Genomic DNA, 28,000 nt, shown 5'->3' with positions numbered 1-28,000 from the left:
GTGCCATTTCACTAATACCTGATAAATACTTAATTGATTATAGACGTCTTGAACATACGTGTGTACGAGCGGAACTGTGTTTGATGCGGATATTATTTCCGAGGTCTCTTCCGGTCTGAGAGTTACGGTAAGACTCGGTGTGGCGCGACAGGCTGCGCACATTCACGCCTGATAATCAGCATGGCGATCAGATCATCGACAACCCCGAAGTGAACCTAATTGTCGATATGGAGGAGCGCGAGCCCAAACTGATTCTCATCTTCAGCGGGAAACGGAAGTCCGGAAAGGATTATGTGACGGACCTGATCTGGAACCGGTAACAAGCGGAACCTTTATTTTTAAATCAGCTGTTCCTTTATAAAAAAAAATCTAACATTTATTTTGTTTGTTTGTTTATTTATTAGAACACTTAAGCAGTTGTTCCTTAATTAAAACAAAGCAAGTTTATTTGTTGTTCCTTTATGAACAGTAATGGCTTGTTTGTTTACTTTTTTTTAACCCACCCAAAGTTCTAGAGACATTTCTAGTGTGACATGTTTTTCTAAATTGTGTTGAAGTTGTTCTTACCTTTTCCTCTCTTCAGTCTGGGTCCTGATGTTTGCTGCATCCTGCGTCTATCTGGGCCCCTGAAACAGCATTATGCTCAGGTGACCTCACTTCCTGGTTGTTTGTTTGTTTATAATTGTATGTGATGTACATGATTTACCTTTGTTGTCTGTGTACGGAACAGGAACATGGTCTGGACCTGGACGAGCTGCTGGGTTCTGGTCAGTACAAGGAGAACTTTCGTGCCGACATGATTCGCTGGGGAGAAAGTCAACGACAGCTTGACCCGGGATTCTTCTGTCGCCTGGCAACCAGAGGAGCTCAGCAGCCTGTCTGGGTATGGCGCCAATGCTAATACTGTGTGACACGGCTGTGATTGGTCGGAGGTCAGTCTGACCACTGCTGTCTCTGATTGGTCAGGTGGTGAGTGATGCACGGCGTCGGTCGGACCTTCAGTGGTTCTGGGAGACGTTTCCACAACAGACTCGCTGTGTCAGAGTTGAAAGTTCAGAGAGCACCAGGAAACAGAGGGGGTGGGGCTTCACTGCAGGTCTGGTTACTTGTCAGTCTGTCTCTCTTTGTCTTTCTTTCAGTCTCCTGTCTGTCTGTCCGTCTCACTCACTGGCTGCCTCTGTCTGTTTCCTTCACTCTGTCTCTGTCTTTCTACAGGAGTGGATGATGCAGAGTCAGAGTGTGGATTGGACAGTGGCGTTGAATTTGATTGGACCATCATAAATGATGTCGACTCCCCCCAATTAGAGCAGCAGCTGCAGCCAATTCTGGCACTTGCTGTGGAAGCAGCAAGGACATAAAAAGACATTATTGCATTGTTATTGTTTCAGTTATTGAGGCTGCAAATGAAGCTCTTTTCACACAAATATCATGGCATAGCACTTGGGAGAACCATTCAGGCACCACTGGTGGTTTTTAGTATTCACATACATCTACAGTATGTGCTGGGATGTACAGAGCACAGGACAGCCCAGCAGATGGCGGTAATGCAACAGTATGGATGCCAACTGCTAAAAAATCAACAATAGAAGATGTCATGAGAGGAGCACTGGTCCAGTGCTGTTGTTCTTATGATGTATTTAATCTTCAGTACAAAACAAATGTTGATGATTTGTGATCGAACTGAATCAGAACGCTGCAATCAAAACATAAAGAGCATTGGAGCTTGTTTACAACACTATTTGTTGCAGCTGTCCTTGGATCATTCACAACAGACCCGTGCCAGCATTATCCCAGCATTGTTACTTTGTTTTAAGGAGGGACTAAGATTGGACAGAATATCCCAGCATATCAGTCATGAACCCATATGAACATGACCCCATGCTGGAACTATCCAAGCATTATGCTGGGATAAACTGCATGTGTGAATGGGGCTTTAGAATAGAATTTTGATCCTCCAGTTGATCATTGTTAATTATCAGTGACATCAGCAGCGGGTCTGTGCATGTTTGGAGGAGTTCCGAGCGAAATTGATGGGATATGTGTGGTACCACAGGGCTCAATCCTTGTACCTCTTTTATTCAGTGTCCATATCCTCCCCCACCACAGGCAAATTGCATTGCAGCAAATTTTCATTTAGATTTGCTGACGATACTTATGAGCCAATAGGTGCACTTAGGAGGAAATTTGACTCATGCGAACAATTGCATCATCTGCTGACTGCCAAAGCATGATGTGGCAGAAAAATAGACTCAAGGTTAATAATTACCTAGAATCCCCGTCTCTTAAAGCAAAGCAGACTCAGATTTGAGTTTCACTATCCACATAAAAACAGTTTCTAAATCGTCCTACAAGGTGTCTTAGATCATCAGGAGCAGGTCTGTTAGTTGCTCCTAAAGTTAGAACTAAATATGGTAAAACAACTTTAGTTTAGACACTCCCTCACACTTCACAAATGGCTCCATGTTCTCTGCTGCCTGTAAAGTGAACCCTTGATAAAATCTGATATCATAATTGTAATTTTTAGATTTGTTTTAGCATTTTGAATGGTGACACGTGTTAAATAAATACACTTGTGATGAAAAATACATCAACAAAGCCAAAACCTATCACATTAAGGTGCTATAGAAAGGAAAAATAACAATTATAATGGGAAAGGAGTGAGTGTGTAGCGTATGGAGAATATTACTTGTATGTTTGTTGCTTAACTGCTGTGTTAAGTCCGGGGGACTTCCCAGACAAAGTTCATAGCATTTGTATATTGTTTATGACTAATAGCAGAAATGGCCTTTTTTGCAACATTCTTTCACATTCCAAGTAAGTAATTTAAAGCTTCTTCCTCTTCACACCAATAGATACTTTGCAGTTCCAGGCACGCAGAACCTGGATGTGTGTGGGAATTTAGCAAATTTGGCAAATTCTAGCTTCTTCAATGTTACATTAAGTCAAGTCAACTTTATTTGTATAGCCCAATATCACACACAAGCTCTCACTCCATTCAAGACTTCTGCCAAGTTCAATGTTTAAAGTACATGGGCCATGTATGCCGCTTGGAAAATCATTCTAAGCAAAAGCAGATGCTCTTTGACAAGAGGACATCAACTAGGACATGGGCGAAACACGAGGACCTCTTGGACGTCGATCGCCAACAGGCTAGAAAGACGCTGATGAACGGGAGAGAATTTACTCGTCTGCTCCAACAACGTTTCCCTGAGCAGACGTGCTTGGGGGGGGGGGGGGGGGGGGGGGGGAGGAGGAGGAGGAGGAGAAGGAGCAGTAAAATCTGCGCGTCTGCTCCTCACATCAGTCTCTTTGAAAGCACATCTGCCGCAGACCGTGATGATGGCGACGCACTACTCTAAGAAGTGTTTGGACCTGAGCAGCCACTGGGACCCGCATCTGAACCTCTGCGTCTTGTGCAATTTCCCTACAAAGCCAGGCAGGTTCTACAGTATTCATCATCTTCTTCTTCTTCTTACTGTTGTGTCTCATTGTTACTCCGTCCGTTCCAGGCTATGGGCTCAGTCCAAACTGCGGCTTCGGCGATGACGGTGACCGGCATGAGAAGGTGTACAGAAAGTGTCCTCCGGGCGCTTTCAACGACGGGAGCTCCGTCCACTGTGAGAGCTGCGCCTCCGCCTGCCGAGCGGAACATCTCAGCCTGAGCTTATGCAACAGAACCACCGTGGAGTGTGTGAGGTGAGGGGGCGGTGACGTCTCGTGGACTCGGGGTCTACGAGTTCGTCTTGTACAGAGTTGACCCACGTGTTCCCTTTGGACTTTATTTGAAGTATAAACCGATAGATTAATGTGTTTATTTTTTTCATTTTTGACCGGTAATCTGTGTTTTTGTTTGTTTGTTTGTTTGTTTGTTTGTTTGTTTGTTTAAAGAGAAATGGTGAGGGTGAGCATATATTCAAACTTAAAACTCGCATGCTTTGACTTTGTTTGTTTTTTTAATGAATCTTTGAATCGTTCTTTTCTACACAGGAGACAACAACATTTCTGCCCAGAAAGACATCACTGGTAAAATGATATCTTAAATTAAAATAGATTGTTATTAATTTATCAATGAGTGAATTATAATGTCTGACATGGTTGAATGATAGTTAGTGAGGCTGCTGTGTGTCTGTCTGTCTGTCTGTCTAACAAACGTTACAGACTCAGTGAGGTGTGTTACTGGGGACAGAGTTTGAGATGAGCCATTTATTTGTTCTCATTTTGACTTCAGACAACCCGAGAATCCATCTTTACACCCAACGTGACCTACCCACCGGCTGCAGATGCAACTGGTCATGATGTACTGTGTAAGTTACTTCATGTACTTATAATACATGAAGTACAAATAATACTTTAAACGTTTTTATTTTTTGTGCAGGGGCAGTACCGGTAATCATCACATCCTTGTTGGTTGCAGCCTTATGTGCTTGCTTCCTTTACAGGAAGAAGAAAAGAGGTGTGTAAATTTTTTTAAGAACGCTTACAACACAGTTAAGATAAGATACGATACTTTATTAATCATCAGGTTAACTTAAACGTGATACTGTAGGATGAGGTGCATATACCTGCATTACTATGGGAAACTATACCCAGCGTGTGTGAATTGCCCAGTCAGAACATCCTGGTGTTTCTATCAGGCCCTGTTCACATTGGAGCATTGTGGAGTTGACCAAATGTCTTCAACTATACATTGTATGATACCTATGTAATGAATCCGTCTCTCATGGGGGTGTAACACAGATGAGCGCCTAATGTTGACTCACATCAATGAAGGCTTCATCGTCTTCCCCTCTCAGCCTGAGAGCGACCTGGAGGACAACCTGAGTGAGTGACATGGACGACACACAGGCAGAATTGAGTTTTCAGTTTCAATATGTATTGTTGAATAAAACGTATATCTTACCTTGAGGATCCAGGTGTTGCAGTACGAGGGTCTGCCACAAGTTGGGGGCACTGACACAGTCCAGGCACAAGAAGATTAAAGCAAAGCAGTCAAAGCTCTCTAGCCTCAGACCTGTTTGATTAAATGTTTACACGTTTATTGTAAATTTGATAGTGAATAATGAAAGTGTTTTAAGGGAAACAAGGGCCATTAGGATTGCGAATAAATAATGTTAACAAAGAACGACTTACCACGTGATAACGCCCTCACATCTCTCAAACCTAGGGCTTGAAATCCAGTCCGCACCGTTACAAACAGTGCTGGACAATTTGGATGTGATGGAGGAGCTGGTCATCCTGCTGGATCCAGAGGTCAGGGGCGTGAAGAACACCCGTCATCTGGCGTCTCACTGGTCCTTCCCGTCCACCTGGATCACTTACACCTACTCCATGAAGGACAGCAGGAGTCCTCTGAGGGCCGTGCTGGAGGGGGTCACCAGCAAGAACCCCGACTTGACAGTGGGACAAATGGCCAAGCAGCTCACAGTCATGGGACGCAACGACGCCGTGGCTGTTCTGACCAAACTCACACTGAAGACATGACAGTGTAATATCCTTCTTCTTCTTAAAGTACTTTGTTACTTTTATTATGGGGGGATCGGCTGTCCTCATTTGCTGTTGCCTGTGCAATTTACTGTTGCCTGTGCACTTTACTGTTTACTGTTACTTGTTACTTGTTACTTGTGTTGGTAAATGTCTTGTCCTGTCTTCACCGTGGGATAGTTAGGAACGTAATTTCAATCTCTTTGTATGTCTTGTATATATGAAGAAATTGACAATCAACCTGACTTTGACTTTGACTTCTTCTTCAGTTTTTAATATTCAAAAATTCTTTAATCAACTTAGCAAATAGCCCATTTGTTGTTTTGTCTTTTACAAGTCACCCTGGATATTTTTTACATGAATATTCCTACTTTTAAAAATAAATAAATAAACAACGTGATTTGTTCAAACATCTTAACATCTTTATTAAGCAAATAACATTATAAATAAAAAAGTGCATAGAAAAATTAAACAGGTTTAGAAATATGTATACAAATATTTACAAACTCAGGGTTCATTTGTACACAGTAACAAAGACGTAAATTTAAAGATCACAGATATTTTCTCATTTTTATGTCTTTTACACTTATACTTTAAAATAACCCTACTATATATATGTGTGTATATATATATATATATATATATTTATATAACATACAGCTTTCTGAACAGATTCTTAGAGAGATGGTCATGGTCATAACTTCAGGTTTTGACTAGTGCTTTGCCTCCTTCATCGCAAACACAACCCACACACACCCACACACACACTCGCACACAAGCTCTGCATGACATTAAAACCAAGCTACTCTGAAATGATCATCCTCTCTTTTTGCATCAGAATTCCCAAACGTCTGTCTGAACAACTGAGGTAGAATCCTTGCAAGGAGTTAGGAGCGACTCTGCTCTAGATGTCAGCTAGGTGATTGACACAAGTGAACTTGGGCGCCGTATCCCAGTGATTGGACATAATATGATCTTATTGGAAGTCTGCGCTGATCAGTTTGGCCAGAAAAGGATGTAGAAGAAAAAGAAATAAGAAATAAGAAAGATCTTGGGCATTGGGGAGGGGGGTTGGGGGGGCAAACAGTGCTCACTTTACTCCTGTGGTTGATTCTAAGACCATCAGTAATCTAACCATGAACAAAAATATAAAATAAAATAAAAACGAGTATTTTAAAAAGACCTGCTTTACAACAACTTTTCTCATAAAGGCTTTAAATGCATGACAACCGTCACGGGAGAAAATTCAAGTAAATTAGTGAAACAAAGGACATAATTTGTAAACCACAAAAAAACAAAAAAAAGAATATAAATGGGGGAGATCTCTGAATACGCTCGACCGCCACCGTTTATACAAAAGCACAACTTCTCCATTCGAAAATATAAATCAAGAACATGAATAAATATAATTACTGATTTGAACAGTGTATGCATTCCAATAACGTCAGCACTGAACATCGACTAAGAACATTATACATTAACATTAAGGTGCTGAGTGTATCCATCGACATCCAGCAACATCCACTGCAATATGTACATCTTCTGTGGCCCGTGTTCCCAGTGGAAGGAGCTGAATGGACACACTCAGTGGTGACGTCTATAACAGGGCTCTGGAGTTTCAACTGTGGGGGATTTAGGGAAGTGGAACACATTGCTATGGTTGATTTATGTGCAACTGTAGGGCAGCAAAAATCTTATTGCATTAGGTCGTCAGCCTCTGCCGCCAGAGTGATAAAATATAGAATAAAAAACTGAATATCCACCTCAGATCTTCACTTTTGGCTTGGGTTAGTGTTTTGCTACATACACTGTACATCAAGACGTTTGCAAAGACATTTCTTCTGCCTTTCATGAACATGACGCTAGTTGCTGATGAGTGAAAACGCTTACAGTAAGATAACGATCCATTTCAAAACGGAAGCGAGGAGGTGAGAAATAGAAGACGTATGATCCTAAGTATGAATGTTGGCAGAAGAGTTCTACTCCAATGATTTAAAAGTACTGAGTCTGAATGCATAAACACACACACACCGTGGTCTCTGCAGGGTGGATAAACAGCTAGACGGCTAAATTACTTTAAACTTACAGGACGTCTCAGTCCAATCTAAGACGTTAAGGACCATTCAAAGCTTAGCACCATGGTTGTTATTCAGGAAAATATAAGTCTTAAAAAATACCGATAAGTGTCAAATGCAAGATAAAACGCACGATTAACGGGTTAGGGTGAACTTAAGAGCTCAAGACCTGATTTCAGCACTGCACAGATGCGGCTATAGGAGCCCGTCACTGGAGGACGGAGGTATCATCGATCTATGATTACAAGTGCGCTAGAGAGAGAGAGAGAGACACACACACACACACACACACACACACACACACACACACCCTTCCCAAAAAGACTTGAACATATAAGGAACCTCTCAAAGCCAAGCGACACATCAGCAGCGGCGATGATTCCAGCAGATAAGGCATGTCATTTTGTCTGTTGTGTAGAGATCCAGGAAACACCCACACATTTCACACTCTAGCTCACTCAAATATCCTGTTGAACCATCACCCAAAACCACATCGATTGGTTCTTCCTCCATTTTGCTTTCCATTGATATGGTGCTAGATGGTGACAGTTATATATAAGAAGTGAACACAAAGCAGGCAATCGAGGATTCGCTGTGCAGGTTCTCCTCGTTCTTCCATCGACAAAATAACCCTAACCCATCACTTCTGACCCGCCGCGTTATGTTTGCAGACTCCACTCCGCCGTCTCATAGTGGCATAATTCCCCCGCTGGGCTGACTGATCACCGCCATCCCGAGCCCAATCCAGTGTCACCTTAATTTAAGGCTTAACTACTAAAATGGATCTTCACCTTTCCTTATGAGGGGTCTCTCAGTTGAGGAAGCGCCGACATCGCCGAGCCCCACAGTTACAGCCCAGTTTGTTGCTGGCGTCTTCGATGGGGAACTTATAGTCGTAGGTGAGCTCCTCCCCCCTGTAGATCTTCCTTAGGGCAAAGATGACAATGTGCTTCCGGCCTTCCACGTTGATGACCCGTGAGTAGCAGTTTGGCTCGCAGGAGTGGTTGATGAATCGCGCTGCGTTGCCATGCATGGTCGCGTCCACCACATCAAAGTCATCGATTCTAAACATGTAACAGCCAATGCCCTGGAGAAGACACAATGAAGCACAGGGACAGGAATTAGGCTGTGGTCTTTGTGAAGGATAACTACGACAAACTACGACTGAGCCGAGCACTAGAAATCGCACTTACCTTGCCGTCGTAGTACTTCTCCCTTTTGTCTGTGAGCACTGAGCGGATAACGATGCCGGCGTATTCGATAACCATCTCGCCCGCCTCAATGTTCCTCTTGCAGAAAAGACCGCGTCCATGGATAGCAGACCTACAACAGTGAGGGAAAGTACCAGTGTCAGACATGTTTATTCACAGGGATGTCAAGACGCTGCCCAACCCCCTTTCCATTTGGTTCAGTTACACTGCTGTGAGACTACACAGCTGACAGTAGATGGTTGTTTAAATATTGTACCAAAACTGAAAATTACAGTGTAACCCGATGTTTTGGTCTAAACAAAAGTGCATGAACCTTAACTTGGTGAAACTATGTCAATACCATCAATTATCGTAGTGAATCACAGGGAGTGGGTTAGAGTTTGTTGTTATTGAGCCGTTTATTCTGACCTATACACGCCTACAGCTTCCTTGGAGGTCCTTTCCAGATGTCTGAAGCGCATGGCCATTGGAAGCTCCAAACTCGTAGCACGTCTGAAGAAAAGGCAAGACCAACATGACCGCACCAGATAAATCAGAATAAGTGTAAAAGAACACATTTTATCGGTCCTGAAGTTAAATGATGTTAAATGTGTTTTGGTTCGTGCAAAACTACAATAAAAAAAATGAGCGAGGCCTGACCTTGTAGATTTCAGAAGGACCTCGTCCTCCTCATCGTCATAGGGCCCAATGTCAGGCAGCTGTCTATGCTGAGAAGCCAGGAAGTTAAAGATGTCGAATGTAGACTTCCTGTTAAACAGAACATTTATAGATGGAGATTAGTGTGTGTGTGTGTGTGTGTGTGTGTGTGTGTGTGTGTGTGTGTGTGTGTGTGTGTGTGTGTGTGTGTAGCTAGAGCTTTATCACATTGTTTATATCATTGTCAACATGACATGTTGAATCTGTTGAATTCCACCCCCATTTCATTCTCTTTACGACCCTTTCTTTTTAAGTAACGAGTGCAGAGCATTAAAGAGAATGAGAGAAGTAGCTGTTGTGAAACCAGACAGTATCTATTCAGAGAGGCCCCACGGCCAGATGACTCAAGCCCCAAGTTTGGGCTGTGGAAGTAAGGTCACAACAATGGTAAACATCTCCATTACAGGACCACAGCAGTTGTTGTGTTTGGTTTTGACTGTGCAATGTCTTATACACTCATGACCTTAAGGTAACAGCAGACACAGAACACAGACAGCAGACAGAGAAGAACTGCAACTCATCAAGAGGCAACAGCTAGAATCCCTCCGAGGTAAATCAATAAAACCCAATTAATTGTTTTTAACTCAGAATTCTTGCCATCGCCACAACTCTCATGTCGATGTGATCAATAAAACTATTTGTATTTATGTTTTCAAAGTTTACCACCAAGGTTGGGAAAATTGCATTCGGCAAAACAAACAAACTATTACATTCCAAGTAATTAGTTTAGTAGATGCACGACAATGCACATGCATACAAACCTAAGGTAGAGCTCAGAGCGTGCACAGCCAGTGGGATTGACAGGCAGATCATCCTCCTGAGAGAACTGTTTGAAGAAACGGAAGGCATGGCGCTGACAGCGGTGAGCCCCTTGAAGTTGCTCCACTAAGAACACCACTGCGTCATGGACCAAACCCAGCATGCGGGTGCCGGTCATCCCCTGGAAAGTGAGCTGTCTCAGCCTAGAGAGCGCCCGAGCCTCCTGAACCCCGTCTATCACCGCTTTCCAGGCCACTGAAGGGACGAATGACAATTCAGTAGATTAATATTCATGTGACACCACACCGCAGGAAACTCAGATGTTAAATATCAAATCGTTTGAAGGAGTTGCTTTATATTTCTAAAATGTTACATGTCGGTCTCACTCTCACCCTCAATGGTGTCTGCTTCTGCACTGAAACCATCATCGCTGGTTATGTGGAATCGCAGGTGTGGCTGATCTCTGTTAGCCGGACAGTCTTCGTCATCATCAGAAAGCGGTGGCTCATCATCTGAAGCACAGGCCGCACCTAACAAAACACCATTTAGAATTTCATTTAACTTCTTTGGAAATATTAGAGCCTTGGTGATGAGATGAGGTAAAATTCTACTATTCTAGTACCTGAGTATTTCTTCCAGTCAGTCAGGGTGCTGTGTCCGACTGGCTCCCAACAATGCTGTTTGCCTGGGTCTCCCCGAGACATCGACAGGTAATCCAAAGACACTGACCTAAAAAAACCATAATGGCAACTTAAGTGCAATGGTCAGGACAATGGGTGGCAGCAAAATGTCAGTCCTCCATAGTTCAAACGTTATAGATGTGACTATCTTACCCTGAGCTGTCAGAATCACTGAGACGCTCCTCCTTTAGGTCGTCCAAGTTCAACACACCCTTCACTGTTGGAGTCTTGATTCTAACCCCTGAAGCCCTACTGGAGATGCTTGGAAAGGAAGGTCTGGAATGCTCCTCTTCGTCACTGGTGGGCTCGGGTTGCAGGAAATCCACTTTGGACTTCTTTGTGACAATGCGGTCAGAAAGCGAAGACACCCTCTTCATGCGGACATGGGTGCGAGGGCGGGGCGTGGGAGGAGGCGGTGATGCTGGCGGCGGTGGTGATGGTGGCGACTTCAGAGGCTCAGGTTCAATTAGCAGGCCTGGGGGCAGGACGAGGGAAGAAGGGCTCAGCGTTCGAAGCCCACTCCACTTGGGGGTGTAGTTACTGGCCATAGCTTGATTTATAATTGCTTGGGCACTTTCAGCAGGAGTCATGGGAAGATTCTCCGTTGACGCAGGAGGAAGCTTTGAGGCCTTGGATGATTTGGATTTCTTGGATGCACCGGGCTCCTTCTTCTTCTTTGGTTTTTTCAACTCCGGCACAGGTTCATCTGCTGACGTTCTTGCGTTCTTTTTTGGTTTCTTGACATTTACTGACGCTGTTGCTCCATTGCTATTTTGAGTGAGCAGTTGTGTAATGGTGGTTGTATTCTGAACTGTGGGCCCAACCACTGGAGGAAGTGGGGTTGCTACGTGGGCTCCAGGTGGCAGAGGGTTCATATTACCTGCTGCTGCTAGCGTGGCTGACAGTGCGTTGCTTTGCAAAAGGCTGGCTATTTGAGTCACACAGTTGTAAGAAGGGGAGTTTGGAGTGGGCAGCTGGAAAGTGTTGCTCTCTGGGTTCTTCACAAATATCTGGCCAAGGCGGTTCACCAAGAGGACATGTGGTGTAGGATCTACATTCGGACCTCCAACCTCCTTCACAGTTAGGATTGCATGGCCAGGTAATGCTGGAGATACCATTGGCTGCTGAGGTTCTAAAGTTGGCCTTGGTGCAGAGAAGTTGATGGAGATTGTGTGGCCTGTACCTTCCTTCTGCAGAGATGCTGAGGTGTAACCATTTAACATCACAGGAGCTGAAGTGGCCTGACCTGCTGATGGAGCGGTTGATACCTGCGATGGCAACCCTGAAACAGTCGATACCAAAGGGCAGGAAGACACGATGCTCACAGCTGTAGAACCTAGAGGCTGTGCTTGTGTGGAGAAAATAGGTAGAGAGACGCTTCCACAAGTTACTGCTGGGTGAAATGTGCTTGGCGTGACTGATAACACAGGATTGTTTTGCGGGGCTACTTGTGGGGTTGAGACGGGCTCAAGTGTGATACTTGTCAAAGCAGGTTGACTGTAACCTGGTAAACAGGTATACACAGGATTTTGTACGTCTGTTGGCATTATACTGGAGGGCTGGAGGAGATCCAACAGGGAAGTTGGATTACCGTCAGAAGAATCTACTAATGCAGGTTCTGTTGTATTAGATGTTAAATGACTCCTGTTTAACTCAGTTAATGTGACAATGTGGCCACTGGTTTGAAGTGCTTTAACAGCTTGAAAAGTTTGGTTCTTAAGTGCTGTGCCTTCTGCAAAAGGAACCAATCCAGATAAATGGTTGCTTGTAGCACATCTTTCAAGGACAAGAGATGTCCCTGTGGACAATGGTAGGCTGGAACCCTTGAATACCTCTTCTGAACATGAAGACCCAGGTACATTTGTAAGCAGGTTGGCCGGGGCTTCATGATCCTTCGTAGGAAGCGCAGTCGCCTGACGGTCTAGAGGAGAATCAGAGCTTTGCTGTTTGAGTTGGGAGGCACTGGAAGCGGCAATGGAGATGGTGACCGATGAAGAATCTCTGTCCATGTCGTTAGAAGATACTTGAGGGACTAGATGTTGCACATTCACAATCGTTGTGCTGCTAGCGGACTCAGGGGGATTATTATGATTTTTGGCAAGTATCTGAGCTTTACTACAACCCTCAACCTTCTGAGTGTCATCATTGGTCGCTATACTGGCATCACTCTCTGTGCCATCATCGACACCATCCAACTGAGTTATAGGCCGAGTGGAAGGGGAAGATGGAGACACGGAATGGTCTTTTGAGGCAGGACAACTGACTATTGTGCGTGAAAAGTCGAAATAGTGCTCCATATCATCATCAGATGAAGTATTACCAATGTCATCCCTGGCTGAGGCTGCACAGCGTGGCAAGGAGGCAACAAGAGTCTTCCTCTTGTGTACTTCTCGGGATCTTCCCCAAAATTCATCCTGATCATCACCTTCTACCACTATTTGGCCCCCGCAGTTCATTGCCACTCCTTCATTCAGGAGGGTCTCTTCAATCTCCAGTTCTGCCTTCATCTCAGGACCCAAAGTTATGTTGGGGTCTTTGTGGAATGAATCGTAACAAAATCCTTCCTCATCTTTCTGTTGGGCTGGGTCCCTTTGAGGTGAAGTACCATTTGCTGGAGATATGTCTTCTGGCTCTGGTGAGGCCAAGAAATTGTGTGGCACCTCAGCAGAGTCAGACTGGCTTAGGTCAAATGATAATCGGGGCCTGAAAGACAGATTTGAAGGAATGCTTCCCACGCCGTCCTGCCAGGTGGATTGCGTAAACAATCCCGGGGTACAATGTGCATTCCCAGGGTATCGCACAGAAGAACCACTTCTAACCCCAACTGAGCGAGATGATGGAGAGGTTATTAGGTTGTCGCTAGCACTGAGTGGGAAGAGTGGAGAGGTAGGCAGGGAAGATTTCCCAGAACGGCCCGTGCTCGATCCAGTGAGGGGCCCCAGAGGAGGGGGGGAAATGTGACCACGAAGACTTGATGTCTGGGAATGTGGGCTGTGGCGACGAGGCCTTCGCGTCTCCTCCAGATCGCTTATGGTTAATATGTGGTGAGGTTTCAACTGGATTGCTCCTAAGAAATAAGCAGATTTGAAAATCCTCAGACTTCTGTGTTCTCTGCTGAACACTCACCTTATCCTTTGTGGTAGTTAAACTGAAAGAAAGATAAAGTTTTATTCTACCTGGGGACGGCAGAGGTCTGGACATTCCTCCAGCTGGTCTCCGGGTTAGAGGATAGCTGGGAATCTTTGGCCTTGCTCCATGATCAAATTTGGGGGGTGGACCAAGGGTGAACGTTTCTTCAGGTGGGGTATGCGATTCTGCTATGTCACTCTCCTGGGGTTCTAATTCTGGGAGGGAAATTTATAAAGTTATAAGAAATTTTGACTTTACTGGTTTCTCTTACTTCTTACTGGATCACTGTTCAGTACATACCTGCAGGAAGACAGGGACTGTGAGCAATAGTGTGATTGTCTCCTTGGTCTGGCAACTCCTCAACAGGCTTCTCAGGGATGAGCGGTCGGACTTCTCGAACAGTGCATGTGTATTTGCAACGCCGTAGTGGATTAACTGTACTCCAATACCAGCGAGAACACCTGGAGAAGGAACAAGGTTTGAACTTCATTCACTGTTCCCAAGATGTTTTATGGAACAGACTTTTCAAAAGGTAAAATACAACTTACTGAAAGCCCACAGGAAAAAGCTTTCCTTTGCTGGCTGAAAGGTCACTCAGCACACCGAGTGCATCAATCTGTAAGGAACCTGTGTTAAGAGACAAAAGGACATCAAATATGAAGCAATTACCAGTTAGCAGATGCCAAGAAGCAATATCACCAACCAGGAAAACTACAAACACTTACCTATCATCACACTGATCAAGTCTGGTTCCAGTCCAGTTAAGAACTTTCTCCGAAGACTGATCCCTTCAAAATCAACATACACCCGGCGGTTCACCTCAAATTCTTGACCCGTTATCATCTGTAGGAAAATGAACAGAAGTGATTAATACAACTTATAATTAAAGGATTATCACCTAAAATGTTTTTAACATTCAGTTAGAGAAAGATAGGAAAAGTACAATTTACCCTGCCACTGATGAGATGTCGGTGTTTGAAGCAATAGACCTTCTTGTCATCCTGGAACACGCAGTGACGGGAGCGGGCGCACATAAAGTGGTAGTTGCTTTGACATGAAGTCAGGCAGCAGCCCACTGTGGCGCCCGTCTGGTTGCAGCGCTCACATCGCTGTTGAGTGAAATTGAAAGCCACGAGGGAGGGATGCAACATTAAGTAAAAGGAAGTAACTAAAGGTCCTCACAGGCTAATTCATAGGAATGGACAATTTGTATACAAGACAAATGCAGAAATTCAGATTCCAAATAAAAATATGAATTGACGCAACTGTTTAACAAAATGCAGAAATAAATAATTAATAACTAACCATCAAGCGGCCCCTTGTGACAGCACTGTGAACATGTAGTAAAGAACCATTGTCCTCTTCAAACACCTCAGCAGACCACAAAGAGCAGTTGACATGGGCCCACTCATTCTGCCCCAAGTAGAGCAACCTGCCCGCTTCCTGTGAAACAACACAATTTAAGTGAGTAAAATGGGAATAAAGTGAAGTTACCTGAAAAACCAAGTGAAGCTATTAATGAAGCATTGAGTTTGATGCCTTTACATCAGATATACAGTTGTTCTGTTTCTTACATTCGGTTTGAGATCTCCATATTTTTGGCACAAAGAACACTGCCTTTCATCATCCTTGGACCATCCGGTGTCCAGATCCGCTTTTGAAAGACGACCCCTTTTACCTGGAAATATAAAAAAAAATGATTTGGAAGCCAAGAACATTTACAAGATAAATGGTGTAAACAGATGCCAGTAGCATTTATACACAATTTCTAGCTTTACCTTTGAATTTCCCAGCCCTGCTGGTCTTGAAGTGGTTCTGGCTGGTGGGCTCACAAGACATCGGGGAAACTGCCTCTTCTTCCTTTACATCTAAACTTTGCACATTCTCCTCCTGCAGGACCGCCAGCGGAGTCCTGGGTGGGAGCTCCTCCCTATCCTGCCACTGGGCATAAATATGCTCAGATGTGGGAGGCTCAACAGCATGTGACAGCATTCCCCTATCAGAGAGAAAGGAGTTGGTTAGTGATTTTTTTTAATCGAAAAAGAGGAAGCAACTCGTGTTTCAATAGCATAACCAACACAAAGGACTCATTTCATGCAAGAAAACAACACCAGACAAACAGCTATGAATTGACAAACACTTGTGCACCTGTTTCAGTGCAAGCCAGGCGTGACTATGTAAATGCTTTAAACATGCTAAGTTGTGATAAGATTTTCTCAGCAGAAATGGATTTACGGGTGATTACTTCTCCCCAAGGCATCTCAGCGATTCAGACCAAATGAATGAATTTAAGTTATCTTTGGCATGGGCCACGCGGACATACATACATATTGAGAGTAAGGTACACTTGTATACACACCAGTGAATGAAGACAAATACTCACGTGGGCAAATCTTTGGTATAAGGGTTCCACACCTTTGGGTCTTGGCTGTTAAACCAATTAAACACTTCCTCCAAGAGCTACAGGGAAAAATTATCTGAGTCAGTGATGAATGCGTAGTTATAGACAGCGATAGTATATATCAGTTACAATAACACAAAGACACAGTCGAACAATTAAGTCTTTTATATGGCAATGGTAAGACTTCTAAGCTTTGAATGATACAGACGTATATGACTGAACTATAGGAGGGGTGTGTAGGGGGAAAGAGGCGTCTTTATTTCTGAGTACCTTTAAGTAATAAGAGCGTGCAAGGGCAGTTAGTCTCTGCTCCTCTGGAAGATCATCTTCTTGCGCAAGCCTCTTCCTCACCACTTGAACCACATCTTCGTGGAACATTTTCTGTAACAGACCAAACCACAATGACAAATTGTAATATACACTTCCCAATTTTCCAACTATAACAGTAAGACCAAACGTCTGCAACCATCGGAACCACAACAAATACAATGACTCAAGATGGTGACCAACCAGGGTGGTGTAGAGTCCTTTGTCAAACTTCTTGCCCACAGCTCGGAGGTCACAGGCCGGTTGGCCCTCTATTCCGCTGTCAGGGTCAACCACCTTTTCACACTGCAGCAGAAACGAAAACACGGCACACAGGATTTCATACATTTTCTCTTATCAATATTACACATGGGTGACAAAAGAACCAGCAAGACATTAAAGAAAACGATTAGCACAGCAGCACATTTCATTCATCATAAATCTTGAGTTACCTGGGAGCAGGTAACAAGATGCTGGGTGAGGGTAGAGGAAAGCAAGCAAGCCAGCACCTTCTCCACCCCAGACCTGAGCTCAATATACAGCAGCTCCCTCCAGGCGCTGGGCTGGGTCACGCTGCATGGCCGACATGAATACACAACGCTCTCTGGCAAACTGGACAGGATCTCATACAGCTCATCTGAAATATTTTTTACGGAGGGAGGAGGGTGTTAAGAGCAATGCAGGTTTCTGAACTTGACCTATTTTCATTCATACCAACTGCGTTTGTTGGCTTCTCAGGAAGACAATAACACAAATGAAATGAAAACATGGTAAAAAATGCAATGACTAGAATGCCAAAGGAATGCGTTGTGTTGTTGTACACTATGCAACAGTAGACATTATGCACATTCTCTGTCTCAGAACAGAGAAACCAGGTTCAATTTGGTAGACTCATTCTGCCCCCTTGTGTCCTTCTGTGTACACACACTTACACATAGTCCTTGAATTGAATAATTATTGATTATTGAATTGATATAATTATTCTTTTTTTCCCAACTGATTTCTGTCTACTTAAAAGCTTAGGTACAAATGATAGATTACCTGTTAGATCTTCACACTTTGCATGTACCCAGTGGTTACAGGTGCCACACTGCATCATCTGACTGTCATAGTCATTGTCCTCATAGCACTTGAAGCAGATCGGACAGTAGTTACCTGATGAGAAATAGAGGAAGGCAGTCAGAGGATTGGTCCCAACATACACATAGAATGTTGTTAGATAGGGATATATCACTGAGAGAAACCCCAAAGGTAAGAAGTCCCCTTACCCTGTTCAGAGAGTTTTGAACAGTCTGGACACAGTCCTTTATCATGGTTCCAGTCAGTGTCCCAACTCTTTCCTGGTGTGACTCCGCAACTTTTACACCTGATGCATGTCATACACACCTACATGGAGACCATCAGAGGAGCACCATTGATGTATTGTAACTCTCAACATACTCAGAGTCAAATAATACTTTGTCTTTTACCAAATGTGAACCTACCCAAGATTTCCTCCTTTTGTTTTGTTTGGGATAGTTGGATCCCAAACAGGAAGCATGGTAACAGTTCTGGCAACGCTCACACTCCAACAAAGGCTAATAGTGACAAGAAAAATGACTTATTAAGAAGACATCAATTATTTAAGTGAGGTACAGCCAAATAATTCCAATGGCATTTTGTACCTTTGAGTGCTTGGTTTTTCTGCCACACACGTGGCAAAACTTGCAGCGGCGACAGCACCAGTTTTCCTTGTTCTCCTCTGAGGGGCGCTCCGCTGGCTCAAGGCAAAAACGGTGGAAGGGCTCACAGCAAACTTGGCAATATAGCATCTACAAAAAGTTGGGGATTATTTCATATTATTGTCAGAATAGTACCCACTCCCTTACATAGTGAGTCAGTTGTTTGTAAAGAAGAGTTTACACTACAAATTAATTCAAATTTGACAAATCACTTAAAATACTGCATTTCATACTATAACCTTAATGGTTGTGAGGGTAAAGCATCAGAACAATTCAAGTAACAAAGAGCAAACAGCGAGTAGTTACCTCATGTTGTCCTTTACTGGCACACAGAAAGCAGACTAAAGGAGGCATGAGGGGCACAGAGGTCATTATACTTAAACCACCCATATTCCATACGTTCTCCAAGGTGCAGTCCTCCTGTAAATGAGACAGTGTAAACATCACAGTTCACAAGTTGTTATGTTGATATACATGCTACAAAATACCAATTGTAGTATTGTTCTAGTTGCTTTGGAGAACACTGACAGAGTTTAGATTTAGAAGAAATAGTTTCCTACCTTAAAGTCTACCCTGATCTTATGAGTAGGTTTAGAAGACTCAGTGTCCCTCTGCTCAAATCCATGAGCCAAGGCAGCCAGGACACTGGGAGGAGTCTGCTCCATTGGACCCTGCGAGGAGGAGATAACTATTAGGTGTACAATAGGTGTGTGGCAAAAAACATTTTAACACTTGTTCATTTGTCACAGTTTTCGCACCAGACGCTGTTAACTGCCATAGATTTGAACCAATTTGGACTCCAGGAGTGAAACCATTTCTAGAACCAATAACTTTTGCATCTTTTCCTGTTTTGGTCATGCGATTATGATTTTTTTTCCTGAGAGAAAATCAGGAGAGCGCACCAGGAAAAGAAAGCATGGCCTGAATTTCCAAAAAGGAATAAGAAGTTTCTCACTTTGCCTCAGGTCGGCAGTACACATACAGACATTTGCATAGTGGTCACAAAGACAGTGAGGATTACACACCTTCTCGGTTTTACGACGAACAGTAGGTACACGATGCGAGCTGGACTTTCGATGCCTGACTTCTTCATCTGAAATGTCTCCGAGGAATCCATCAAGTGAAACAAAGTCTTGGAAGTCGAGGAGAAGCACAGGTCATTTTCTCATCAAATACATAAATGACAGGAGAAACACCAGGAGCAGGAGAACCATCTGAATAAATACTGTATATTTATAGAAATATCATATCAATATATTATATAGCAATAAACTAACAGGAATAATATGCCGTTCTAATCAATCTTTCTGAGTGTTAGTGTACCTTGATTGAAACGGGACCCATGGCCCCGTTTCCTGGCTGGTGATGCCGAGCTTGAGAAAGCTTTGTCATCTAGATCAGAGTCATAGTCCACCAGGTCAAAGTAGACGCGAGGTTTGACAATCCGCTTTGGTTGCTTCCGTACTGATGGACTGTCACCCTGGACACCAGATGGCGACTCTGCAGCACCCTCATTCCCCTCATCATTACTTGAATGGCCCCCACTGAGAGAGGAGCGCCTGCGTTTAGAGGGACCTTCAAAGAATAACACGAGTAGCACAATTAATTTCAATTGTTTTAGCAAGAATACTCTCAGAATGTCTTAACATGCTTATGTGAAACATCACCTTTAGGTGCTGTTCTTCCACTTAGCCGCCGTGCTTTCCTCTCTTCAATTTGATCACATCTCTTATACCTTAAAGAAAAACATATAAATTTCGATCCATTAAGGTCAAGCTGATCTGACGCTACTCTACATTTAAGAATTAAGTACATATACGTTAACTTACACACAACACTGCCGTTTTGTGTTGGGGCCGCCAAACTTGGGCTTGTCAAGGCAGTTTATGCATCTCCCACAATCGTCTTCATGGTTGCACCCATCGCATACTCCACACCTCCGAGAGCGGTACCCAAAAGGCCCGAGTCCTTTCCGTTTTAGAAAACTTGACGGCTTCTTGACCTTGGTGACCTTTTGATCCGACAGCCCTGGACTATCGGATTCTGATGGAGAGCCGACATCTTCAAAAATAAAGAAAGATCGACAATAAGCTGACTGGACGAAAATGATTCTTCCCCCCTATGACAAGTCTCAGGGAGAATTCGGCTCACATTTACCTTTAGTGACAGCAGAGGGGGAAATGCCGGTCCTTTCATGCAGTGGAAGGGCGCTAAGCCTGGGGATGTCGTCAGGTACCAAGGCGCGTGGCTGCCCCAGCACCACAGCTGCGGCTCGGCACACGTGCTTGATACGAGGACCCCCTGCTCGTCGGAACTCCTGGCACAGAGGGGAGATGTGCTGTGGCTGAAAAAACAATTCAGAATAAAGACAATTAAAGACTGAGACGTTGGAGCGGTGCTGTGGCAGGGTTGGCTAATTACATATGAGCGCACACACAATCACTGTGAGGTCAAACACGACCTCTCACCATCCTCCCATAGAGGTGAAACCGCCACAAACCACCGTTTTAATTGCATTGATTTTGAAAGTGCTCTTACTTGTCCTTGAGGTGGCTCCGTCTTGACCGGGAGATCAGACTCGGGGTGCATCCTCTGTTTCCTCCTCTGTCTTTTAGACGTCGCATCTCTAGACCGAGCACCAGATGGGCCAGATAAAAGCTGCGGGGTGAAGAAGCAACAACGACCCCAAGGTGAGTCACCAATGTTATCACTGTGTGCCTAGTCTATTACAAGTCCCATTACACGGAGCTGATGTAATTACAAGTGAACAATGAGAGGCTGTAAAAACTGCAAATGACCTTACCCCGGATGACTTGAGCTGTTTCTGCTGGTCAATTTTAATGAGCTGGACCTTGGCTTTCCTGAGGAGATTGAACATTCTTTTATTTGCCCCAGTGAGGCGCGCTCTCTGAGACGCTCCCTTTTCCAAGATCCCAGGAAAATCACCTTCACTTGCAGCCAATTTCTGTCCTGACAGCAGTTTACCTGTTGATAAGCAAGAATAGACACCAACACCTGTTCCATTACTTGGGTTTCATTGTCAACTTTGTATAGTATAAGTATACCTTGCTTTCTACAAATCCAACTAAGCTGATGCATGGTGATAGTGTTGCTTACCTGAGTGAGGTTGGGCCTCTTTCCCAGCTAAATCGTCCTTATTAGGGTGAAATGCAAGGGACTTAGAGTTCATGGCCCTAACACACACGGAAACCTTCCTCACCACTCCAGGACTATCCAGGTCTTCTATCTTGAGCTTGGACTTGTCCTTCTCCGTGTTTGTATTCCGTTGCCTAAGGCTAATGCTCATGGCCTCATCATCGAGTCCTTCTGCTAGATCAATGGCAGGTTGAGGAGGTTTACTGACACTATCCGTCTCTGTTGTGGTTTTGCTTCTTGGAAGTCCCGTTTGCAGTTTCTTAAGTCTCTGGTAAATCTTTAGGTGAGCCATTTGTTTATTGAACTTAAGAGGGCTTCTCTTTTTCTGCGCAATCTGAAAATCAGCACATGCTTCTGAAGGCTTATCGACTGGTTTGGGTAAAAGCATCTTCTCACATTTGTTCTCTGGAGTTTCATCCAGTGTATTCACATCCTCGCTAGAATCCCCTGGCACGCGCCACTTGAAGCTGCTGTTCTTCAGGAGAGACCTCCTCTTTTCGAATTTACCACAGTTTTTACCAGAAAATAGGCTGCTGCCGATATCAGTGTTGTCATCCAATTCCTGAGCTGAAAACAGATTGATATCCAACTGAGCTTCACTCGACATGTCGTCATCGTCCCCCGGTAGGAGTGGGGACACTGCACTGCCGAGAACATCATCTCGTCTCTTTCCTGGACGGAATTGCAAGCCAAGTTGTAGACCCTTCTTTGGCGAGTTTCTCCGAGGCAAAATCGACATGCCAGCATCATCCATGAACCTTTGTGGGGTCTTGATCACTCGTGAGGACCTTGCACTTACAACAGGCATGATGAAGTGCTTGATGTTTTTTACAAACTTGGTTTTACCAGGTTGGGCATCCAGCACATCGGCTTGTGTGCCATCAACTAGTGTGTCCGTTTCTTCCTGCTTCATATCATCGTTGTCAAGATCCATTTCAAACAGCTTAGAAATTATTTGAGATTGTTTTGGTCGTTTCGATTTTAAGAACTGAAGGCCTGTTTGTCTATTTTTGTACTTTTTATGTACTCCAATAAGTTTAGAGCTTAGAGCTGGTGTGGAGGCTGCCACTGGGGCGGCAATTTCACTCTCATCCTCATCATTCAGAATATTCTGACTTTCAAATAATCTAGCTGGAGCAAACTTCCCATCTTTGCTCCTTTGACTGTGTTTTTGACGCTGCCCAATCAGGCCTTTCCGCCTCTTTTTTCCTTGTTTGTGTGATTTCCTTTGTAGACCTGATGTCTTTGGATCTCTTGCTTCATGCTCTGACACTAAAGATTGTTGACCATCTGCTAACAAGATGTCTGCCTGTTCCTCTTTGACTGGTGGTGGGATCTCCTCTTCTCTAACTGACTCAGCATCCTCCTTTGCCTCTGGTGTGATGCAGTCTTTTGTTTCAGGCTGATGTAACTCTGCCATCACAGGCTGAGCATCGTCCTTTAGCTCAGCCGGAGTGACTACAGGTTCCTTTGTGGCCACGATAGGTTCCTCTGTGCTGACAGAAATGTCTTCGTGAATGACAACAGTCTTCTTCTTTTGAGCTGATCTCTTTTTTACAGAACTATTATTTCTGCACTTTCTAGGTTTGGAAGGCACGGTTAATGGTTTGGCCTCTTCGATCAGCGGTTCTACCTCAGCCTCTGGTTTCTGTGTGGAAACCTCACCTGGAATCTGTGAAGAATCATCAGCAGTCTGAGAAGAGTCCTTATCAGAAGCTTCAGAGGCGTTTATAACAGCCATCTGTGAGGAGTCTACAGCCAACACCTGACAGGAGTTTTCAGGAAGAACAGGTGAGGTGGAATCTTCGGTTGAAACCTGAGAAGAAACTTCAACGTGCTCCTGTTGAATATCTTTACTCTCCTGATTCGTTCTAAGCTTCCGTTTCTGAAACTTCGGTGGCCTCTGACTGACACCTTTAGATTGGGATGAATCCAGGCTTGATGTCCTTCTCCTCAGTCTCCTTGTTGGTATGACCTCTGTATCCAAGGAACATGATTTATCCTCCTGCTCTCCACTGAGATCATTCAAAACGTCCTCTTTGTTTTCAGGCGGAGAACTAACTTGCTGAATTAAAAACGACGGCTTTGAGCTTTTATGCTTTCTAGGCGAGGAGACCTTTTTAATCTGAAGAGGAGGAACTTTCCCACAATCCATTTTTGTTATTTCTTGTGCAGTTTCAGTTGTGTGTTCCACTTCAACTTCCACTTGTAAAGTAGATTTGTCCTCAAATGACCCATCAGTCTCGTTTTGGGAGCCCTTCTTATTATTCTCTGTGGTGATACACTCTTGTGGGGCAGGGTTATCCATTTTTGCATTTTTATCTACCCCCTTTGCACTCTTTTTGACAATGGCGGCAGAAATAGTGGACGGATCCACTTCACTGACACTCAGAGTCTTCTCTCTTACTTTGACAACATTTCCAGCAGCCTGAATCTGACCTCCAACCTTCACCAAAGTTAACGTCCACAGAAACTTACTTCGTTTTTTCTTTCTTTTGGATTTTTTCCCATTAGACTCAGCACCGTATTTTGGGTTTCTGACCTTAACCAACTTCAAACTTGGGACCCGCATATCCTCGTTTTTCAAAGACAAATTGTCACTGTATTGCTCGGTGGCTGATGGATCCTGGATTTCTGGCACCGTGACATCTTTTTTCAGCCTCTTGCTTTGCCTACGCCCATCTCTTCTCGTCAATGGTTTGGTCTCCTCTGTTTTAGAAACTTCTGATGCCGACTCTGTTGCAACAGCTTCATTTGCACTCCGATTTTCAGATTCAGTCGCAGTGTCTGAGACTTTTTTGGAGAGCGGGTTAGTTACTCTGTTACTCCTGCGGGTCATCAATTCAGAATCTTGCTGAGTTACAGTTTGTTTCTGCTTTATTTTTTTAGCAGTTTGTTTTGGCTCCACATTCCCACTCTCCTTTACAGTGTTAAATCGGCCTGCTGTTTTTTTCTCCTTCGGTTTTTGGTCTTCAACCTCAACTTTGGAGCTAGTCTGCTCTCCAGCCTCCATTGTCTTCGAAGCAGATCTTCCACGCCTTCTAGCAGGTAAAGTCCCCCCTCCTTTATCTTCTGTGCCTCTGTCTTCATATATTTCATCTGGTGGTTCGGTTTTTAATTTTACATGAGCGCTTGAAATCTGGTCGCCCTGAATTTCGTTGGGTTTACTCTGATCCTGAAATTCTTTAATCTTCAACTTCTTTCCAGATTTTTTACGAGACTCCTTTGCATTTTTTACTTTCTTTTTGGCCACCAACTTTATAGTAATCCTTGGCGCTGCTGAAGAGGTTCCATTTTTAGTGGACTGTCTGTCCACAATGTTTTTTCCTTTTGGAGCCTTCCTGCAATCCTTTGGAGGCTCCGCTTCAGGAGATAAGCTGTGAAAATCCTCGCTGGAGTTGACATCTTCTCCAGGCTGAGGGGATGAAATTGCTGTTTCCGCTGTTGCCATATCAGGCATTTTTTTCCCGCCCTGTCTTTTAGATTTTGTGTTGACTGGGTCACCTACAAAGACAAAATATCGAATATTACAACATCCACTATTACACGCAAAACTCCGTCATCTTTTGCATTATATTACATGTTTTGGCCGAATTGTAACTTGTGTGTTGCTATACCTAATGTGGTCTCCTCTAATGCATTGTGTTTTACCTTTGGAAGGGTTCTGTCGGGACATTATGGGTGCTTTGCAGCGTTTTCTCTCAGCTTCAAATCCTCTGAAGTCATCTCCCTTAAACAAAAAAAGAAAAGAAATTAGCAATAGAAGAAAATTAACACTTTAGTTCAGAAGGCAGCTACTCCTCCATCAAAACTAATGTCTCAATTGTATAACTGTTAGAATGCATATTCTGAAATATACACTGTGTGTGAAATATGTCTCCCTACACACAATAATAGAACTTTGACCGCAGGAACAGGGGAACTCAGGATTATAATTCGACGGAGCGTAAGCTCAATTTTATTATGAGGGTTGGTTGGTGGGTTCCTGCCTCCAAAGTTGGTACTTTGAGATCACTAATGTACTACAGAGGTTGAGTCTACATCAGTAGACAAAGCCAACGCTCAGTAATGCAATACGGTGTGTACACATCCATTCAGAGTGCAAGTGCTGATGATGACAGTATCAATATTCTAATTAACAACAGGAATTTCAATAAGAAAATATAATTTTTTGACATCTAAATGATAGTTATGTAACCACATTCCTCTAGGAGAGAAAGAGTGACATAACTGAAACATAACTTTAAATAGTTTCAACGTGTTTCTGTACTGAAGCGGAAACAACTTTTAATGCAATAATCTTGTCCTTCTGTGTTCAAGCTTACCCATCATGCAACAGTAAAAGGAAACTCAGACTCTGGTGAACAAAAATGTGTTTTAAGTCATGCAACCGCTGTTAATCTTATTTACTGTAATTAGTCTACGTGCAGCATATTCACAATTCACTAGACACAGAAATGTTACGACAAATGCACTGAAGAATCTTTTAGTTCCTAAGATAAAAGTTAAAGGACTGATAGTGTCTGAAACAATCAGATCTGATGAACAACCAAGAGGAAGATGGGTGGAAAACGATTGTAATTGGCCCGTATTCTGGTGCAGCACAGTAAAAACATATACGTTGTTGACAATACATAACATGCTGATCTTGGCATACCAGCCAAAGTTAGCAAACACTGCATTCAAAAATATACAATTCATTCATCTCATCTGAACTGCGAGAAACGAAATGTCAACAGCGGTAAGATGAGCAGCATGCGGGTAAATGTGTTTAACTGCTTGGAGGAACTTTTCACGAGGTCTCTGAAGCTTTTGTGAACTGAGCAGTTGGGAGTTGGGACGAACCCCCACATGGCTTTACAGTAAACTGCCAGGAAGAGTCGGCATGTAATTACGATTCCCTCCAATTACACCTCGGCGACTTCTACTCGCAAATGTGACCTGAAAGACTAGCGACGAGTCACAGCTCAGAGTCAGTATTACACGTTAACAACATTGCTTACTGACGGGGAGCTGTCACAACTAAAACACAGCGTGTTAATGTTATTTCTTTTACACTTACACACCACCTGTCGTGTTGAACATTAGCTTGCACTTGGCCCTCCTCTCGGAAGCATTTGAACTCACTTCTGTACCTTCTGCTACCAAGCTTAACTTATCACTTTCAGTTTTCTGGAGTGCTAACGTTGAATTTGAATTAAAAAGACTTCAGATACTCTTCCAAATACGTCATAAATGCGCTGTCTAATCGATATAGGCAAATATCTGCACCGACATCTGGTTAGTGTGTGAAATCAGAGCAGTTAGCGTTAGCCGCTGTACAGTAGCCTCCCTCCTCTTTGTGTTGGCTAACATTAGCTAGCTGCTCCGTGGCCCTGGTACGAGCGGGCCGGAGCTGGAATCATTACGAGCCCTGTTTACAAACTGACGTCCTCACTCACTGGGCTCCATTCAACAATCTCCCGTACGCGCTATCACATCGTTACGCTAATTAGCATTTAAAACGGCGTATTAAGAAACTGCGTTTAAGTTAATACCTTAGCTGCTCCGCCGCTGTGCCCAATGTGTGTGTTTGTGTTGCGATTGTTCATTAAAATGTGATGTGAAAAGCTGCACTATGCTAATAAGTTAGCATGCACTAGCTCAAGTCTGAAGCTAAAGTTAACGCTAGCCTTAGCGGCGGTGTTGACATTTGTCCATAGCACGAAACAGTCACACACTACTCTACACAGCGCTCATACACAGTAAGTCAGAAAACAAAATATAAAAAAATTAAATGAAAGATACTAACTCCTGTTTCGGTTAGGGACCTCACCTCTTCACTCCCACTAGAGCAGTATCCAGACTGGCCGAGGATCTTGTGGCTTGCCTCTATCCCTAGTAAGCGCAAGTGAGAATGGTCTTCGTTTAACGACAGAACCAGGTTTGCGGGCCTTTGGCCTCCGTTGGTCACATCATCAGCTTCTACTCCAGATCGCCCGAGTTGCCATCTCTTCTCAGAACGCAAACGACTGCGAGACGACCATGGCCGTCCGGGAAAACGACCTCTGGCCGTAGCTGTACCACCTTGGCTTCCTACGGCAGCCGCGGTTGCTGATCCGCATCCCGCTGCCGCCATCATTGCTTGAACAACAACACACACCGACGGCTAGCAGCTCGAGCAGAGACGGAGACACAAGAGGGAAGGCGCGAGATGGGGGGGGGGGGGGGGGGGGGGGGGGGGGGGGGGTAGCCGCGCTGCATCACGGGAAAGCGAGTTTCCTGCAGTGTATCTGCTCACAGAAAAGTGAACGGGAGGAATTATGAAAGTGTTGACCTCTGCTGGTAGACTGGGGGAACTGACTACCTGTAAGTGCGCACCTTTATGAGACGCTCAAGATGCGCA

The 28,000-nt window shown here is 44.0% G+C and overlaps 3 protein-coding genes across 4 annotated transcripts; 2 read left to right on the top strand and 1 right to left on the bottom strand.

Annotated features, from left to right (window-relative positions):
- The first annotated feature begins 2 nt into the window (after positions 1-2).
- pmvk (phosphomevalonate kinase) lies at positions 3-1,373 on the top strand. The gene is made up of 5 exons (XM_076160777.1): positions 3-316; positions 584-647; positions 731-883; positions 967-1,096; positions 1,216-1,373. The coding sequence occupies exons 1-5, from the start codon at positions 228-230 to the stop codon at positions 1,356-1,358; spliced, it is 579 nt and encodes a 192-aa protein (XP_076016892.1). The 5' UTR covers positions 3-227; the 3' UTR covers positions 1,359-1,373.
- Positions 1,374-3,893: 2,520 nt separating this feature from the next.
- igflr1 (IGF-like family receptor 1) lies at positions 3,894-5,844 on the top strand. The gene is made up of 6 exons (XM_076160780.1): positions 3,894-3,901; positions 3,988-4,023; positions 4,229-4,304; positions 4,376-4,453; positions 4,738-4,821; positions 5,165-5,844. Exons 5-6 carry the CDS (start codon positions 4,749-4,751, stop codon positions 5,479-5,481), a joined length of 390 nt encoding a protein of 129 aa, XP_076016895.1. The 5' UTR covers positions 3,894-3,901; positions 3,988-4,023; positions 4,229-4,304; positions 4,376-4,453; positions 4,738-4,748; the 3' UTR covers positions 5,482-5,844.
- A 72-nt stretch (positions 5,845-5,916) lies between these two features.
- kmt2bb (lysine (K)-specific methyltransferase 2Bb) lies at positions 5,917-27,791 on the bottom strand. 2 transcript variants are annotated; one of them, XM_076160719.1, is made up of 36 exons: positions 27,407-27,791; positions 25,267-25,345; positions 21,577-25,119; positions 21,263-21,444; positions 20,998-21,117; positions 20,617-20,803; positions 20,289-20,520; positions 20,127-20,194; positions 19,783-20,034; positions 19,485-19,591; positions 19,020-19,130; positions 18,766-18,879; positions 18,403-18,549; positions 18,223-18,315; positions 18,007-18,124; positions 17,780-17,893; positions 17,191-17,375; positions 16,943-17,044; positions 16,703-16,813; positions 16,415-16,491; positions 15,810-16,027; positions 15,606-15,709; positions 15,337-15,474; positions 14,982-15,140; positions 14,757-14,874; positions 14,580-14,658; positions 14,332-14,492; positions 14,079-14,246; positions 11,056-13,969; positions 10,845-10,951; positions 10,615-10,752; positions 10,225-10,477; positions 9,407-9,514; positions 9,176-9,259; positions 8,750-8,879; positions 5,917-8,643 (listed from the first exon to the last, which is right to left on the bottom strand). In XM_076160719.1, exons 1-36 carry the CDS (start codon positions 27,734-27,736, stop codon positions 8,368-8,370), a joined length of 11,427 nt encoding a protein of 3,808 aa, XP_076016834.1. In that variant the 5' UTR covers positions 27,737-27,791; the 3' UTR covers positions 5,917-8,367. The 2 variants fall into 2 exon arrangements, with proteins under 2 accessions (XP_076016834.1, XP_076016835.1); XM_076160720.1 differs by having other exon boundaries at positions 27,431-27,791.
- Positions 27,792-28,000: the final 209 nt, after the last annotated feature.

The sequence above is a fragment of the Genypterus blacodes genome, unplaced genomic scaffold, assembly GCF_046128005.1.
Source record: "Genypterus blacodes isolate CSIRO-AG114 ecotype Tasmania unplaced genomic scaffold, CSIRO-AGI_Gbla_v1 ptg000107l_1, whole genome shotgun sequence".
NCBI lineage: Eukaryota > Metazoa > Chordata > Actinopteri > Ophidiiformes > Ophidiidae > Genypterus > Genypterus blacodes.
This window is presented reverse-complemented; position numbering and strand designations above follow the sequence as displayed.